This window comes from Alosa sapidissima, chromosome 2 (assembly GCF_018492685.1).
Source record: "Alosa sapidissima isolate fAloSap1 chromosome 2, fAloSap1.pri, whole genome shotgun sequence".
Lineage (NCBI taxonomy): Eukaryota > Metazoa > Chordata > Actinopteri > Clupeiformes > Clupeidae > Alosa > Alosa sapidissima.
In genome coordinates, this window is record NC_055958.1 from 20,512,786 (window position 1) to 20,530,689 (window position 17,904).

The 17,904-nt window shown below is 41.4% G+C and overlaps 2 protein-coding genes across 3 annotated transcripts; one reads left to right on the plus strand and one right to left on the minus strand.

The window, feature by feature from the left end:
* The first annotated feature begins 1,268 nt into the window (after positions 1-1,268).
* Positions 1,269-5,277, plus strand: zgc:92380 (uncharacterized protein LOC445086 homolog). 2 transcript variants are annotated; one of them, XM_042077829.1, is made up of 8 exons: positions 1,269-1,841; positions 1,994-2,076; positions 2,278-2,434; positions 2,522-2,686; positions 2,778-2,903; positions 3,261-3,532; positions 4,053-4,087; positions 4,772-5,277. In XM_042077829.1, the coding sequence occupies exons 1-8, from the start codon at positions 1,434-1,436 to the stop codon at positions 5,113-5,115; spliced, it is 1,590 nt and encodes a 529-aa protein (XP_041933763.1). In that variant the 5' UTR covers positions 1,269-1,433; the 3' UTR covers positions 5,116-5,277. The 2 variants fall into 2 exon arrangements, with proteins under 2 accessions (XP_041933763.1, XP_041933764.1); XM_042077830.1 differs by lacking the exon at positions 4,053-4,087 and having other exon boundaries at positions 1,276-1,841; positions 4,772-4,928.
* arpc2 (actin related protein 2/3 complex, subunit 2) lies at positions 5,274-15,774 on the minus strand. The gene is made up of 10 exons (XM_042077831.1): positions 15,528-15,774; positions 14,065-14,099; positions 12,636-12,748; positions 11,766-11,811; positions 10,929-11,115; positions 10,029-10,122; positions 7,839-7,965; positions 6,889-6,989; positions 6,519-6,619; positions 5,274-5,893 (listed from the first exon to the last, which is right to left on the minus strand). The coding sequence occupies exons 1-10, from the start codon at positions 15,599-15,601 to the stop codon at positions 5,872-5,874; spliced, it is 900 nt and encodes a 299-aa protein (XP_041933765.1). The 5' UTR covers positions 15,602-15,774; the 3' UTR covers positions 5,274-5,871.
* Between the last annotated feature and the right edge of the window lie 2,130 nt (positions 15,775-17,904).

A 17,904-nucleotide genomic window follows, 5' to 3' on the forward strand; every position in this document is an offset into this window, starting at 1 on the left:
ATTCTCGGTCTAACCGTCCATGTGTCGTTGAAACGGTGTAAATAGGCGACCCATCAGGCCAGCACTATAACTCCGAGCGTGGTAAACAAAATCGGATATTTCAGGCAGTAAATGCTCCCGTTAAGAACCAAACCAGATTTTGTTCAAATCTACACAACTATGGCTACTGAAAAATGTAAGGTTAATTTAGTAAATGTTATTTTGAAGTGTTAAAAAACATCGTTGTTTTAGAATTTCTGAACAAAAGTGGTGATAATTGGGGGTGTTACGATAGCGCTCTTGAAAAACTCGTTTGGAAAAGAATGGATAGGCTATCATGTGATGTCGTGGTCTTATCGCCCTCTCACGGTGAATTGCACGGATGAATTACATGATTTTGTGCTTCTTTTGTCAATCGGACCTTCGTCAAAATGAAACGCCATTGTGTGACAAGTGTAAAAATAGCGGCCTGATTGAACATGCACTGAAATAATCGAACATAATTGAACATAACCTGAACAAAACCTACCCCCTACCAGGTTAAGTTCAGAGCCTATGTTACCATAGTTACTTACATAGCCTGATCATTTTTGAGCTTTCTGGAACTGAAATCCCAGGTTTACCGTTTACTCTGGGTTTACATACCCAGTTCAGTTCAGAGCCTATGTTACGTTACTTACATAGCCTGATCATATTTGAGCGTTCTGGAACTGAAATCTCAGGTTTACCGCTAACTCTGTGTTAACATACCCAGTTAAGTCAGTAAACCTGCTTTCTGGAATACCCCTCAGGGGCCTCAGGTGGTATTAAGGCGCCCCTGTCAGTAGGACCTATGCATGCTACAAGTTCTGACATGGCTGTGCTTAATAAGCACGCTTTCGTTGTCAATTCGTGTTTGCGGTAGGCCTAATGACAACAACAACAACAATAAAATCTTGATCTTCATCATTTTTGACAGATCACCAGCCTCCTCTCCTCTGGATGGTCATATCAGTTAGCCTACCTATGGCATTTACATGTTAAACATAATATTAGATTCAGTGACTTAAATATTATTTAATATTATAAATATTATTGTGATACTAGAGCCGGTAGAAGAAAATCGTCTATTCTTTTCTGCAGTATATTTTCTGCGACTCATAACTACAGTCAATAGACTGCTTGATGACCTATGCATGGAATTTCCCTATAATAAAAAGCCAAGGTAGGCCTACATAGTTTGTACCAATACAATAATGATTAAACACCTGCATGATGTCATCTGCACCTTTAGAGCGTAGTAGGCTGAACAACGGTTTTCAACCAATCAGCTTTCACAAACACAGCGATGCGCACTGGCACTACATACTACCTGTATAAATAGGACTCCCCTCGGGACACACCTTTACAGGTGTGAACGTTGGTGAAGTTACCATTAGCCCATTGTCTGCTCGCATCCAAACGCATCCAGAATAATGTCGTACTTTGCGAGATCTAGCACTGCTCCGAGGAACTTCTCCAGCTCAAGCGCCTCCGGCAGCCTTGGGCAGCGAGCGGTCCGTTCTAGCGCGGCCAGTGTGTTCGGGGGAGCTGGGGGCATTGGCTCCCGCATCTCCGTCTCAAATGTTCGGAATATCTCCAATATGCTGCGCCCTCACGTGCAGCTGGATAACGGGAAACTAGTTATCTCTCCAGCAGATGAGAAAGAAACCATGCGAGGTCTTAACGACCGCCTTTCCGGATACCTGTCCAATGTGCGAACGCTGGAGGAGTCCAACCGAAAATTGGAGGATCAAATTAAAGAGGTCTTGAGTAAAAGAGGCACGGGCGTCGAAAGAGACTGGAGTGCATATGAGCAGCCACTTGCCACCCTGAAGGAACAGGTATTCTAAATAGTTTTGATATCTCTTGTTTCTTTCTGGCTATGTCTCTGTGTCACAACCCAGTTACACAGAAATATATCGGCTAGTGGAGAAAAGTAACAGATCTTTCATTGCAGGCCTGTGTTAAAATACATTTTCATTTATTTGTATAGCTCCAAGATATGACAATGGAAAATGCCCGACTCATGCTGCAGATTGATAATGCAAGATTGGCTGCAGATGACTTCAAAGTAAAGTAAGATGAATTTATCTGAGTTGATCTATTTATCTACATACTTATATTTATTCATTTGCTAATTTATTTGGATTCTCTGGATCCTAAAAGTTGTAGGGGTGTGTATTCTTCCTGAATTGCCTTCTACAAATAATGTACTGTCTGTTATGCTGACAGTTTGAAGACTGTAAACTTTTAAGAAATTAATATTTTCTGTCACAGATTTGAGACTGAGCAGGGCATGCGGCAGGGTGTGGAGCAGGACATTGCAGGCCTGCGCAAACTCATTGATGACACCCATATGGGCCGCATGCAGCTGGAGAGTCAGATCGAGTCACTGAGAGAAGAGCTGGTGTACCTCAAGAAGAACCATGAGGAGGTACTGTAGGATTCAGAGCAAGCTGACCCAGCAGTTGCAGACTGTCTGTCTTGCCTCTCTGGTGTAACACAATTTTCACCTTTGCAGGATGTTGACCAGCTGAGAGGCCAGATCAGCAACTGCGGCGTCTCTGTTGAAATGGACAACCGCAAGGGCGATGATCTCAATGAGACCATCAACAAGATCCGTAAGGATTATGAGAAAACTGCTCAGAAGAACCACGAGGACACAGAGACCTGGTATCAGTCTAAGGTTTGTTTAATAGGAAAAGATGTATGATTACTAATATGTCCACGGCCCCCTTTCATATAAATAAACTATGGACCTTTTATCTATTTGACAGTTTGACAACATTACAGCTGAGGTGACACAGAACACTGAAGCACTTCAAACGGGCAAAAGTGAGCTGAATGATCTGCGGAGACAGAAGCAGTCCTTGGAGATCGACATTCAGGCTTTGCACAATATGGTACTGCATGTACTCCTGGATCTGCATGAGACTCCCTCCGTCAGCTCTCACCTATCCCCACCCACCCATGTCTGGCTCAGCCTGTACCTGCCTTTGATACTAATCCATTGAGACCACAAAGGAATTCCCAGCGGATGACTGAACAAAATGTTCTGCCTGCTGCCATTGCTCAACTGTTTTTTTTAATTATCTCACATCCAACTTAATTACAAAACCCATCTAAAGCATTTCTCACTCCTGTCTATGATGCAATGCTTTCTTACACACAACAGGATAATTCAATATTTACAAAACAACTTGCATGGATGCGCAATATCTTGTCTGAATATGCAATTACATTTAACCTGTTAATCCCAGAACCGCTCCCTTGAGGACACGCTGGATGACACGCAGAATCGGTCAGCCCAGGAGATGACCCAATACAACAAGATCATCATGCAGCTGGAGGATGAGCTGGGCCAGGTGCGGGCCCAGGTGGAGAGGCACAGGTTGGACTACCAGACTCTGCTCAACCTCAAGATGAAGCTGGAGGCTGAGATCGCCACCTACCATGGCTTACTGGAGGGCCAAGGTCCAGACGACAGTAATGCAGGCTACAGTAATGCAGGCCACAGCAATCCTGACGACAGGTAAGACAGCTTGCAAACATAACTGCTTTACAGCTAGCGTGGCCACTCCCACCTAAATCTCCTTGAGTCTGGTTTTAACCAGGCTACTTTACAGCCCCATCAAAACCCCAGCACTTAACACAGAGCATGCATGCATCAGTTAAAACAACAACTCATCTTATATTGTCAAAAGATGCAGGTATCCCTTAATGTGTTCAGTATGGCCAGGTAGACTCAGGAGAATGGCTTATCGGTGCATGAATCCGTACTTACTCATTGCACCAGAATTCCAGAGAGTTCTCAGCATTGATTGTAAATAGAGCAGAGTTTTCCACGGTGAGTACTGTGGTAGGGGCCTTAAACAGGCCCCAGCGTGTCACAGCAAGTAGCCGTCCTCTGTGATAACACACACATGTAGCAACCCTATATCTCTTGTTCCTTTTTGACTGACTGACTGACTGACTCTTTGACTGACTGACTGACTCTTTGTCTTCTCCCCATTCTCCCCACTTCCTCTCATCTCTCTCCATTCCCCCCACAGAGTGGATTTTTCTTTAGAACAGGCATTGCAGGCTGGTAAGTACTGTGACACATAGAAGTGCCGCAAGTTTAGCCGTTTCTGTTTGTCGCTGTGGCTAACCCACTACTAGCATGCACTGAGCCCAATCACATCAATTGTTTTCCATGTTAACTTTCACTACCACTACCTTTCACTACCACTTTTCACTACCACTACCACTTTGGTAGCTGGATCTCTACTGCCCAAATCTGCATGCTAAGTGCAAGCTTCAATGGGTACTATTTCTCTTCGTCATGAATGTACTATACCAAATGACATATAAGGTTTATTTTAGATTGGCAACATTCTTTTATCAAAAACATTGTTATTTTATGATCTTTTTTATTATTATTATTATTATACAAGTGACTTGCACTCTTAGAAAAAAGATCTGCAAAACTCTGAAAAAGATTTTGCAAAAGCTATCATCAACTTGCCTTTGTACAGGAGTTCTGTTTGTGCTAAAAAAAACATAATTTGGATTGGAGACAACTGAATATATGTTCTGCATGACAAATATTTTGTCAGAGACCAGTTTCTTTCTAAGAGTGGAGGCAAACTGAATCGATGGCTCTCAAAATAAGGATATAACAAGCCAAATCATGTCTGATCAGATAAGAGATGAGGTGAAGGTATATTACACAATGAGTATCTCTCTCTAACCCCACTCCCAGTCTGAGACATGCCCATTGTCTTTCCAGCTCCACCCCCAGCCAGTCTTAAGAAGGTTCTCATCATAAGCCAGGAGATGGTGGATGGGGAGGTTGTCTCTGAGAACGAGCGTGAGACTTTCCTCACACAAGCTGACGAAACCTACGAGGTAGAGGAGGAAGAGGAAGAACTAGAGTGGGCGGCACCACAGAGTGTCACTCCAGCTGAGGAAGAGGAGGAGGAGAGGAAAGAGGCTAAGGAAGAGGAGGAGGAGAGGGGAGAGGAGAGTGAGACAGCGGAGCAACAGTCAGAGCAGGGGGGTGAAGCAGAAGAGGGACAGCTCTCCGACAGTCCACCAGCGGAGGACGAGGCCGCCCCAGATGAGGAAGAATAGAGGGAATGTCACCACCCGGCTCCACCCAACTCAACATTCTTCTCCTTCCCCCACCACCACACCCTCTGCATTCCCCAAGTGCCTGATCCCCCTCAGGAATCTGATGTCTCTGGAGATTGACCGACATGATAACTTCAATAAATAAAGCACCTCAAATCTCAAGTCTTTTGTTGAACTTTATTTGATATTCAAATGAGAGTATAGTATAGTTACTCTATTCTAATATACAATCTTCTTAAGAATCTTATGCTGATGAAAACAACAGGCTTTCACTTTTGTCAGATGTTTAAACATTTAGAATTCATAATTTTAAGTTGCAGTCGCATTTTGAAAAGAAAAAAAAGGTCACACATAATTTTTGTAACAAGACTGGTTTATTCTTTACCATCACATGATTCAAAAACGGGACAGGTGATTTAGAGCGAATAGGATGAGAGTAGCAGGTCTGGTGAATACTGCGTTGTTAAAACAAACACAATCTAAGAAAGAATGCAAGGCAAGAGTACCAAATGGAATACAAGGTCATACTGTATCAAAAAATTCATTTGTTCATATTGTCATATAATTGCATCAAATATTTATCCAAGAAATGCAAAGCAACAAATTGTAGTCCTCCCTTGTGAAGCGTGAACTTCTCTTGGAGGACCCAGAGCACTGGCCAGAGAGAGGGAGTTTGATCTAGTCCAGTGAGGCATGGAACTGCGGATGCGTGTCTCGCCATGTCCCCAAAGCGTGTTCAAGTCTGCGCACGCATCCTTAGCGAGAGAAGGTCTTACCCCTGCATGGATACAATCAACATGGGCATCAGATTTTGACCTCAGAGCATAATTAAAAGTGGTTTAAGTGATTCAATATTTAAATTAAAATAAAGAAAATAACAAACACTTGGGAGGAACATCAATGCTAAAAAATGGCCAATGCATCTCAAACGCCCCTCAGAAGCAAATAAAATGATCGGGTGGAGATAACCACTGTTTTTCAAGAATGTGTTGTTGCTTGGTCCCATAGATCATAGTAATTAAGAAAAGCTCTTCAATTTGGACCATGACATCACAAAAATATACAGAAGAAAGAAGCTACTTCTGACCCAAGACTTGTTATATTGACCAAATCATACATGTGCTAGCAATGTCTGCCATAGGATGTCGGTTTAGCAAGTCAGGTTGAACATCCACAAAGTTAAAATACAATTTTGAATCTTAAGGGGAGAACAACAACTTGTTTCCCATGTTTTTTTCTTCACACATTAATGTCCTGAGGTGCTGTGCTTGCCTGCCAACCTCTAATATTCATTAGTTCTTGAACGCATGCCATTTCCAGCTTGTGCAAGCAAACCGCAGCCATCTTAACAGCCTGCAGAGGCAAGCTTAATTTCAGGCAGGGCACACACAGAATGTACTCACGAGATAGTTTTCATCTCTTTCTTCTCAGCATCGGGACGGGCGCGGTTCAGAACCTTTAAGAAGTCAGAGGTCTTAGCTCTCATGCGTGTGTGAATGTAGGCCTGTGCAGAGAGAAAACACATACACACACACACACACACACACACACACACACGTTATGACCCCACCAATGAGCAAGTTTAAAGAAAACAAGGCCGCATAGTTGAGCTCACACATTAACTCTGTGGAGTGTTTAAAAGGCATACATACACACCCCCACAAAAGAGATGAATGAGCAGGATGTATGCAGCCTGAGCATTACTCACAGACTGTATACAGAGCCCACCCACTGTAAAAGCTGTAAAGCTCGCTCTGTTGGTCACACACATACCTTGGAGCACTTTATGTGGTAATGCAGATAGTCGCGGAAGGTGTGGATGAGGTTGATGGTGTTGTCTCTGGCATTGGCGCTGGTGTGACGAGGAAACAGAACTATCGAAAAGAAAGAGAGAAGTATTTTCAGGCTGATCAGGATTCCCTTCATATACGATAACTACCATAGCTTAGCACAAGAATCCGGGAGTGAAAGTCAGTCTCCACCAGTCACCAGTTTTGTCGGTTTGTGGATTGCTGGCTGTGCAAAATCACCTGCTACCAACTGCTCTTTCTATGTCTGTCTGCTTGGGGGGTTTGTTTTGAAAGGGTGTGGCATTGTTTTGACAAGCCACTGGGTAAACAGCAAATACGACAGGCAGACACACAGCGATGGAACACCGGTCACAGGTGAATCCGCCTCCCAGCTTGGTAGTCACACAGTTTGTTTGATGTAACGACTTCCAAAGGGAACCAGTAAGTCTTTTGAATGAGTGACTAGAGTAAAGCCAGAGACATATGCCAAGAGGAGCTTACACTGTATTTAAAGGTTGTATCAGTGATAGCGGGGATACGTCCCTTCTCGCTACTCCCTCCCCCTCCCTCCCGTGCAAATAAAACTCTCCTAAGCGCGCATCTCGTCGGTTGAAACACTTTATTTTGCCTTTGAGTGGGTTGCCAACCGTTGTTTGTAGCAATTGTTTTTGTGTACAGATCTCGGAGCTTAGGCTGCCTACAGAGACGCGTTTTTTTGACGGCCTGCTTATGGGGCAGAGAGCTAATGGATCGTTAGGAAAGATTAGATGGATGTGATCATTTATGTTTGGGCTTTTTTTGGGCCTGAAATCGCTGATACAACCTTTAACAATGCATATTGTTATTAGCTCAGTCACTGAAAATACCAAAGCATGCACTACAGAGAGATAATGCAGAACTGATCAGGCTCCTAGCACAGTTAACAGAACCCACCGAATGTGATGTAACCGATGTTGTCTCCCACGGCGGCGTCAGTGTCCTTGAGCTCCAGGGGAGGCTCCCTGTGGCTAAAGAGCACCTGGGGGGCCGTGTGGCTGGCACGCCGGCCCTCCTTAAACTCCTGCACAGACACAAGGAGACGTCTCAGAACAGCACAGCAGGCAACACCAGGAGCAAGAGCACGATTCAATGACAGGGGAAGAGTGCTTCAAAGGTGGATGAGGTCAACAACTGTGTGACCTAGCTTTCACAAAGCATGCCGTAAGAAAGCCTGAGAACTGAAGTCAGACAATCAAACTGACACTGTGACCACATTAATTAAATGAGGTGTGGTAGACTGATATTAAAACAGTCATAATGTGGTAAGAAGTGATTTACAATCACTGAATGATACAACAGTTGTACCTGTCCAAACACTAACATATCTTATCAGCAAATGTTAATAAACAAATTTAAACCAATTCCAAACTCAATTAATTAATTAAACTAAAAAATGTAATTTCGAGGAAATTACCAGTGCATGAAAATATAAACATACTGTATATTAACATAAAATGCAAAACAAACTTTTATTTGATAACAGTTGGCAGAAGTCATAGTTGATAACAACTGACAGTTGAAATGGCTGAACAGTTAAATAGTTGAGTAGTTTAAATAGTTAAATTATTTAATAGTGAATTATTGTAGTGAGGACATTTATTTTGAAACAGTTGTGGGCAGAGGAAATAGTTGAACAGGATCTGTAGAGCCAGATTGTATGTTTAAAGCCTGAGACAGAGTATATAGTTTAAAAGTTAAATGTAGATAGTGTAATGGATGTTAATAGACAGAAAGTTGAATGGATGTTGATAGGCAGATTGTTTAATAGATGTTGATGGGATAGTTTAATGGGTAGATGAGTGAATGGTTTGAAGAGGATGAATGGATAGAAAGTTGGATGGAATGTGCCTTATATCCTTGTAGAATGGAGATACACAGAGAGAGTTGGCCTAATTGAGCAGAAAGCAGTTGATACAGGTGCAATCAGTTTAACTAGCTTTTTGATGGGACCTAGTTGAGCAGCTGGAAGTTGATACAGGTGCAAATCAAGTTAATTAGCCCATTATGATGTCATAGTCCCCATACAAAGTCTATGGGGAAAAATAAGCTTGTTTTTTTATTAATATCTCAAAAAGTATAAAGTTTACAAAAGTGAAAAATACATTCCTCAAGTCTCCTTTTCAAGACCTATGTAACAAAGTTTGAACGAAGTTTCTACGTTAAACGGTAGAAGCTGAATTATACGCAGAAATTTGGTGGGAAGAATAACTAGAAAATGTAATTTCGAGGAAATTACCAGTGCATGAAAATATACAGTATGTTTATATTAACATAAAATGCAAAACAAACTTTTATTTGATAACAGTTGGCAGAAGTCATAGTTGATAACAACTGACAGTTGAAATGGCTGAACAGTTAAATAGTTGAGTAGTTTAAATAGTTAAATTATTTAATAGTGAATTATTGTAGTGAGGACATTTATTTTGAAACAGTTGTGGGCAGAGGAAATAGTTGAACAGGATCTGTAGAGCCAGATTGTATGTTTAAAGCCTGAGACAGAGTATATAGTTTAAAAGTTAAATGTAGATAGTGTAATGGATGTTAATAGACAGAAAGTTGAATGGATGTTGATAGGCAGATTGTTTAATAGATGTTGATGGGATAGTTTAATGGGTAGATGAGTGAATGGTTTGAAGAGGATGAATGGATAGAAAGTTGGATGGAATGTGCCTTATATCCTTGTAGAATGGAGATACACAGAGAAAGTTGGCCTAATTGAGCAGAAAGCAGTTGATACAGGTGCAATCAGTTTAACTAGCTTTTTGATGGGACCTAGTTGAGCAACTGGAAGTTGATACAGGTGCAAATCAAGTTAATTAGCCCATTATGATGTCATAGTCCCATACAAGAAGAAAAGTCAATGGGGAAAAATAAGCTTGTTTTTGTCCAAACACTAACATATCAGCAAATTTTAATAAGCAAATTTAAACAAATTCCAAACCCAATTGACTGTATTTGCCAATCACAGCCACTCAAATACTTAAAGGCTGCTGGATTGCTTGTGATGAAAACAGCAAATAGACTTGTTTGAACATAGAAAATGCGAGCAGCGAGGCTGCGCTAACACCATGTCAAAAAACAAACCTGCATGAACACTTTCCCAATGACGACATCATCATCATCCTTGAACACTGTGCTGAAGACCACGGTGACTCTGTCTTTCTTTGCCTCAAGGTACCTGGGAAGAACCAAAGGAGAAGAGGAACTAATGCGTGAGAACAGAGGTTTGCTTGGTTGAAATCACAGCACTCCACTTCAGTTACGCCTCAAAACAAAGCAGGGTTCTGTCACTTGGACAGACCACGGTCATTTTATAATAGGGGTCAGAAGGGCAAACCTATGGTTTAACTGATATGTCATCCTATTCATTTACTTCAAAATATCTTGTCTAGTTGCAGGGTTCCCACTCTCAGTCAAATGTAAAATTCCATGACTTTTCCCTGACAAAAAAACTGAAATTTCATAACCTACTATATAATGAATGGGTACAATATACCGACCAAAGATTTCAGAGCAGCCGCAGAGTGTTCAAAAATATGTTACTTTTTTAGAGTGGGAGATGAATAAATGGGCATTGAATAAACAAAGTTGGGCTAACCACAACTACTCAAACAAGCAGTAAAGCTAATAACCAGATATACACCAATTCTGCGGGGAAATATGTCTGTATTAATGTATTTCGGCAAGTAAATACTGCTACAACAAAATTCCCTGATATTCCATTACTTTGCCCCAAGAATGATCAAATTCCCTGACTTTCCATTTCTGGAATAGACTTTCTAAAATTCCATGACCCGTGGGAACCCTGTAGTTGTCTTATTATGCTTTTTTGGTTTCTTTTGTCTGTCTGTATGCATGTATGCCATATCATGGTCCTGAGGACACACAAGAATCATCCCTCTGTGTTCTGTCTGTGATGACAAAAGACTTGACTTGAACTGCTGTTTTGAAAAGCTTTCTCCTGCTACAGGAGCCGCCACCTACATGGTCTCATCATCTCTGTAGTGGACCACAGCTCTGCTCTGGCCTTCTTGGCCCTCCTCCTGGAACTTGAAGTACTTTTCGAACACAGAGGCAAAGCAGTTCCTCTTCAGCATGCCTGCTTGGTGGACCACCTCCTCTTTGTTAGAGGGCACATTGTCCAAGTCATAGAGCAGGGACACATTGTACCCTGACAGTGACACAAAAGGGGAACATGGTCAATCAATCCAAAATATATAACTAGTTTTAAGACAACTGGGAGAATGTAGGGAGAGAGTGTTGAGAGATACATATATAAAATAGCAGGTTAGTGTGAGTAAAACCTAGGTCGCCGTCAGACAACATGGAGAACATTGCTTACATTGCTTACAGGATCTAAATCAGACGATTTTCTTTGATGTACAAGTAATCAGTCTTATTCAATTTCACTTTTTGTTTGTGCAGCTTGAGCTAACTGTACGTACACATCGTCGCCGACTTGAGCTGCAAAAGAAGCTCTGGCCGCCCTGTGAAGGATGCTTGTCAAAAAGTACGGGGAAGCTTTCAACACTTTGGCCGCTCTGACGTGGCAGCATTCCATGTTGCTGGTCGTTTGCCACTGAACCGCGTCATAGCTCATTACCATAAAGTTGACCAACTTTCAACTTTCTGCTTGACGCTCTAGTTGCTCAACGCGCCGCTGCCGGATTTGCCGCTTCTTGCAGCTGATGGAAGCCAGCTTCCATTGAAAATGAATGACTTCCTGTAACTTTGAAGCTCAAGTCGGCGGCGGTGTGTACGTACAGTAATGTGTTGCTGTGCATGTATCTGTCTGGACATCTTCCAGTAACTGACATGTACCTGACTCAGGTGACACCAGGTAATTTCCATACATCCGCTTCAGCAGCTAAAACAAAACAAAACAAAACAAAACAAGGAAATCGGTCACAGAAAGCATCAGGACACATTTTCATCAAATAGTCTTCAACATGACATTCCCATAAACCTGAAGTTTAGGTATGAGCGTGAAAATATAAATTGTTTACATGATTCAGAACTTTGAGATGAGTGATGAAACACAACAGAAGCAACAAAATCACATCATGGGTGCCACGGGATGGGCCCCACGTCTACTCTGGCCACTTCCACATTTTCATCTGTTTTGCATTGACCCCGTGTGGCTCATTCAAACACCAGAGTGGTGGTTGAGGGAAATTTGAATTTTCATTTGGATGTGAAAGAGAGATGATCGTGACTGATCACATCGCTTAGAAAAAAAAAGCATGTCCGAGCCATGGGATCAAGTCACAAGAGCTCCTCTGTGCATGTGGCACAAGCTGAGCTGAGGAACTTTGCGATGCTCGCAGCCAGTTATTTTAGAAGCCCATTACTTCCTACATCAGAGGTGAGTCACCCTGACTTCCTGTTTCACTGAGAAACCACAGGGCCTGCTTACTCCCCTATATGGTGCCAAAACCACCTCATGACACAGACAGCAACTAATGACAGACGGCAAGAATGAAAACAAAAACTAATCATCAGTTTTAAGAAGTGTAAGGATCAAACTTCTTGGAGATACATTTACTCATGATATATAGTACCACTGACAATGTACATACATGCAAAGGCTGCTGGTCAGGTTCTTATTTGAAAAGGTAACCATAAGAAAAACACAAAAATGTCATACCACCTGCTATAAATAATCTAAAATTATAATGTGGACCACGATACCTCATCTGCTCCATGGTCCTGCAACTCCTTGTAGAACTTCAGCGAAATGCTGACCATCAATTTGGTCTTGTCCCCATTTGGATTGGAGATATGGTAAAGGACCCCATCAAAATCTGTTGAGGGTAAAATAAATGTTGATTATTAGTCTGGCAAAAAAAAAAAAAAAAAGATCACAGAATTAGGACAGCAATAAGACAATTTGACAGCCATCACTGGTCAATATGGAGACTATAGGGGCTTGTTGAAAAGCCAAAACCTAGCTTAACAGCAAAAACATTCAATGTCTATGGTAAACTAAATGGTCCCACAAAAGTAGTCAACCACTACAATAATAGGCCTTTTCACACTGCCAAAATCGCCGCGATTTTATGTACCAGAATCGCGGAACGACTGTCCCTTTCGACTAGACAGAGGCTGAACGGCGGGACAAAGTGTCTCGCCAAATTTAATACCAAGCCCCCTAGACATTTTGCCGAGTTTTTTCGTTCCGGCACCAGTGTGAATGGGTCAAGGCGGAAAGGGGAATCTGGGCGGGCATTTCGATGCTATGTCCAGCCCACCAGGAGATTGCAAATAAATCTAACTGATCAAAAGCAGCAATAGCAGAGACAGCACATTCTGTCAATCTCTAAATTCACAAAGTCTCCAGTCATTTAATGCCTGCTATAGTTGACTGTAGCTCGGAATGCAATCGGTTGCCATAATAGGCTATCCTAAAATCCAGCTCTCTCTTTGCCCTAGGCTATCATTTGTGCGCGAAGCATGTTTCAATTAAGACAGTACACAAGCTATTTTTATTGTTCTAATATTGAATGATTTCATGAATAAAGCTTTGAAAAATTGTACGCACAGTGCGTACAGGATAACGGCTGGAGGCACCACTGACCAAGGCCACAGTAGCCTGTGAACCTCTGATTTTCAAAAGGGTAATCACGGCCAACGCAGGGGGCAACTCTTCTCTTCTATTTCCCTTCCAAATTACTTTTTATTGTCTGAAGACATCGATCGCAAGAATCTAACATTCTAAGCAACAGCAAAGCAACTTCACTTGCATTTGTAGGGTAGTACAAATGCAAGCTAACCAAAGTGCAGTCTGTTCTCCCGCCATGGTTTTGGAAATCACACACCTGCTGCATCTGAAGGCCCACGCATAATAAGGCCTACGACTATCACTCTACACGCCCCCTGTTGCACGTCACATTTTAATTTGCTAGCTGATCCTGCCTCCTCAAAATGCCGCATCATGCGAACAGATCAGCAGGCCGGCAAATTTTCACCTCGTTTTCAGACACACGTTGCGGCAAAAAGACGTCTCCTCTTCCCGCAAATTTAGCGTAATCTCTGTGTGAAAAGGCCTATAATATAAGGACACACAGTATAATAATTGGAGAACTGTGATGGGTGTTTGAACTCAGACTCAGCAACAAACCTGCAAATGTAACTTCTACTGCCTCAGGCTTGTTCCTGTAAGAAAAAAAAAAAAACAGTTATAAGAGGCAATGCTGTGCAACCACTAGCACCCGTGCTCTCCATCATACACCCTACTTATTCTGCATAGTGGGAAAATATTTTCTAGTGTGTTGTCACCTAAAACATTGGGTTAGGACTGTCCAGAGTTGTTGCCCATGGCTACAGAGTTCAGAATTGAGGATATTGTGGTGCCACCCAACTTTGCTTTTTTTGGACCTATTTCAACTTCCTGCTGCTTGAGAGTGCAGCGGTTCCAACTATTTTACAAAGGAGTCTTTTGAGTCAGCACATAAAACGCTGCAGCAGCAAGAGCTCTGAAGTGGTCTTTCCATCTGCAGATACTCAGAATGGATAACCGTAGAGTCTTCTATAAAGGAGTCTTGCCATCCTTGCAGATTCAAGGAGATTCTCGTCTGAGTCTAATATTGGGCGTGGATTTGCACTGTAAGAACTTGATAAGGTTCAGTAAAGGGAAGGGAACTGGTGAATGCGGAAATGGTTGTTCCATAACAGAGGGAGGTAGCAAACTATGTGGAGCATGTCACTGCTTGCAGAGCTGCGAAAAGCTGTCCGTAGTTAAGTAAATGATTATTACAATTTGACATGGTATACTCAAGAGGTTTTCCAGAGCATAGCAATCAAATGCCCTACATATTAACGAAGAGGTTTTCCAGAACACAGCTATCAAATGTCCTACATATTAACAAAACCTGTCCAGGAAAAAAGCTGGATGATGAACCAACATTAAGCCCCGGAAGCCACTTAGCTAGCTAGCTAACAATTACCGCTGACTTATCGACAGCTAGCTGGATATATGCAAATGCATCCAACCCTTGCTATCTTTACGTCGATTCAAAATAAACGTGCACGTATGCATCAAGAGAGGCAGAGACAAATCGGTCAGTCACTACACGTACAGTCACTGACAGGTTCAAATGGATTCACCGAAACTAACGTTAGCCTTAAAGAGTGGCTAATGTTTCATTAGCTAACTGCATAACTAGCTAGCTAAACGTCAAGCGATAAAACAATTACGTCCCCTCACCATTGCTGCCACCAGAAGACACGGGGTAAAAGAGAGTAAATGACAGAACTTTTAAATGGAAATTAATGCGTATAAAGAAATAGTACGGGATGGCTACAGAAAAAGTAACGCTATTATGTTAGATTTGGAAATTCTCCGTGACCGAAAGGCTGACACACCCCATCCTTGAATGCCACACGAATCAGCTTGATTCAACAAATGCAACACAATTTAACAATGACAATGAGCGCTAGATTGTACACAACATATACAACGGCAATGGTGCACATACACAAATCTAAAACCGTGTGAAAAACATAAACAGTGTCTAAATTGTGAAATATGTTAGCTGGGAAAGGTTAGCTCAGACTATCCAAATTGCTAACTTCATTGCTCACCCGTTGGATGCGCTCTCAAATTTAAGAGATATTGTTTCTTCTATGATCCGATTATTTATCTCCAACAAAATCATGCTGACGGTTACTGCTGTATTTACTGTTTATAACAAAATAACGGCTAAACAGTTAATATTGTCCAATTTGTAGTCGTTGATTTTTTCCTCCCTTGTAGGGCTTTCCAATCTGTCACGTCTTCCGCATTGGTGTGTAGGACCCTTCTGCAGCTGGTCGCAAAAATGCCTGTGCTCCTCAAACCGAGCCACAGTCTGGTTCTGCTTATCATATCGCTATTAGCTGCTACCATTTGCTTTTAGGCCTATACAAATGCTCTCTACAAAGGCCTCTGCTATGTTGTTTTAAATTAATTTAACCGTAGATTATTTCTGAAGTGAAGACTGTACAGTACTAGGCTATTTGGCTATTTTCCAGAATAAAAAGTATCTTAATGTTATTCGTTCTACACGTCGTTTTAGGCATGTTAGGCTACTTTTATATTTAACTTTAAATTGCCAATATTTTCTTTAATGTGTAGCCTATTGTTGTTAGATGCAACAATAACCATAGCTACATTCAGGGGAGCAGCTACCCATTTTTGAGGGGTATGCAACAACAATATTGGCGCCCCCCCCCCCCAAAAAAAAAAAAAAAAAAAAAAAAAAAACACAAACAACTAAAGCAAAACAAAATGCCAATAATTTACACTATTACTGTGCATTAGTGTCTATTGACCACATTGACAACACAATATTAAGTTATTACAAGGAGCCTTCATTGTTAGGATATGGAAACATGTAATGAGTTGCTGCTAGCATGACATTTCTGTTTGCAGTTGGCCATTAAAAGTGTAGTATGAGCATGGTAACCACCTAGCTATCTGAATGGAATAGGCTGTTTCAATCGGCATTATACCACTTTCTCCAAAACCTTTGACAAGAAAGGAAGAAGGGAGACAGGTCTGTAGTTCTTCACCTCAGTTGGATTAAGTGTACTTTTCTTTAGCAGAGGTGTAACCCTAGCCTGTTTAAAAGAATAAGGAACTATTCCAGAACTGAGTGAAGCATTAAATACATGTGTGACTGCTGGTAGAACAGTGGGTGAGATAGACTGTAGAAGAGTGGACGGGACAGGATCTAATGGGCATGTTGTTGGACGACATCGCTGAAGCAATTGAGAGACTGCTTCCTCATCAAGAGGAGAGAAAGAGTCAAATGATGCGGAATATGTTTTTAAAGAAATGCTGCCAATTTGATGTTTAACTTGATGTTATACTTATTGATAAATGGTGCATTGCCACTTTAAGAGAGTCTAAATGGTTCTCATAACGTTTTGCCAGCTATTGCTCACAATGGATAAGGCTGATAGGCACTCTAGCCTTGTTTGTTTGCACCACATTGACAACACAATATTAAGTTATTACAAGGAGCCTTCATTGTTAGGATATGGAAACATGTAATGAGTTGCTGCTAGCATGACATTTCTGTTTGCAGTTGGCCATTAAAAGTGTAGTATGAGCATGGTAACCACCTAGCTATCTGAATGGAATAGGCTGTTTCAATCGGCATTATGCTTAACAAACGCTAGTTAGTCTGTTAACATTCATATTTGCAAGCCTCCAAGTACAGACGTCATCACTTTAAATCCTACAGTTGCCTTTCACCGTCCACTTATTTATGGTTATGGTTATGGTTATGGATTTAGCAGACGCCTTTGTCCAAAGCGACACATAACTACAAAACAACATAATAATATTTAAAATTGAACAGGGAACAGATTAAAATGTAGGTCAAATATAGTAAGGAGAATAGTTGTAGTACACAATAATATCAATTCAAGCAATAGCCTAATAAAAAGCAATGTAAAAAAGGGGAAAGGCAATAATAAAACAATAATGTCAATTCAATCAATAATATAAAAACAATGACATGCTAAGACTACATTAAGGAGAATATCAATAATAAACAATAATGTCAAATTAATTAACAGCCCAATTAAAATAAAACAACATTATATAAACCATAACACATAAGCGCTTAAACAACTAAGTATATGTTGAATAGGAATGTCTTTAGACCCCTCTTAAACGACCCAAAACTACCACAGGAACGGAGAGCACTGGGCAGTTCATTCCACCAACATGGAACCACTGAAGAAAAGAGTCTGGAATTAGACCCAGTTTTCATGACTGGTCGACACAACATACGCTCACCAGAAGACCGCAGTGGGCGGTTGGGGATGTAAGGCTTGATTATTGAATTAAAATAACTAGGAGCAGATCTAGTTAGTGTCCTATAGGCCAAAGTGAGAGATTTAAATTTAATTCTGGCTACTATAGGGAGCCAATGGAGAGTAACTAGGAGAGGAGTTACATGTGTCCTCT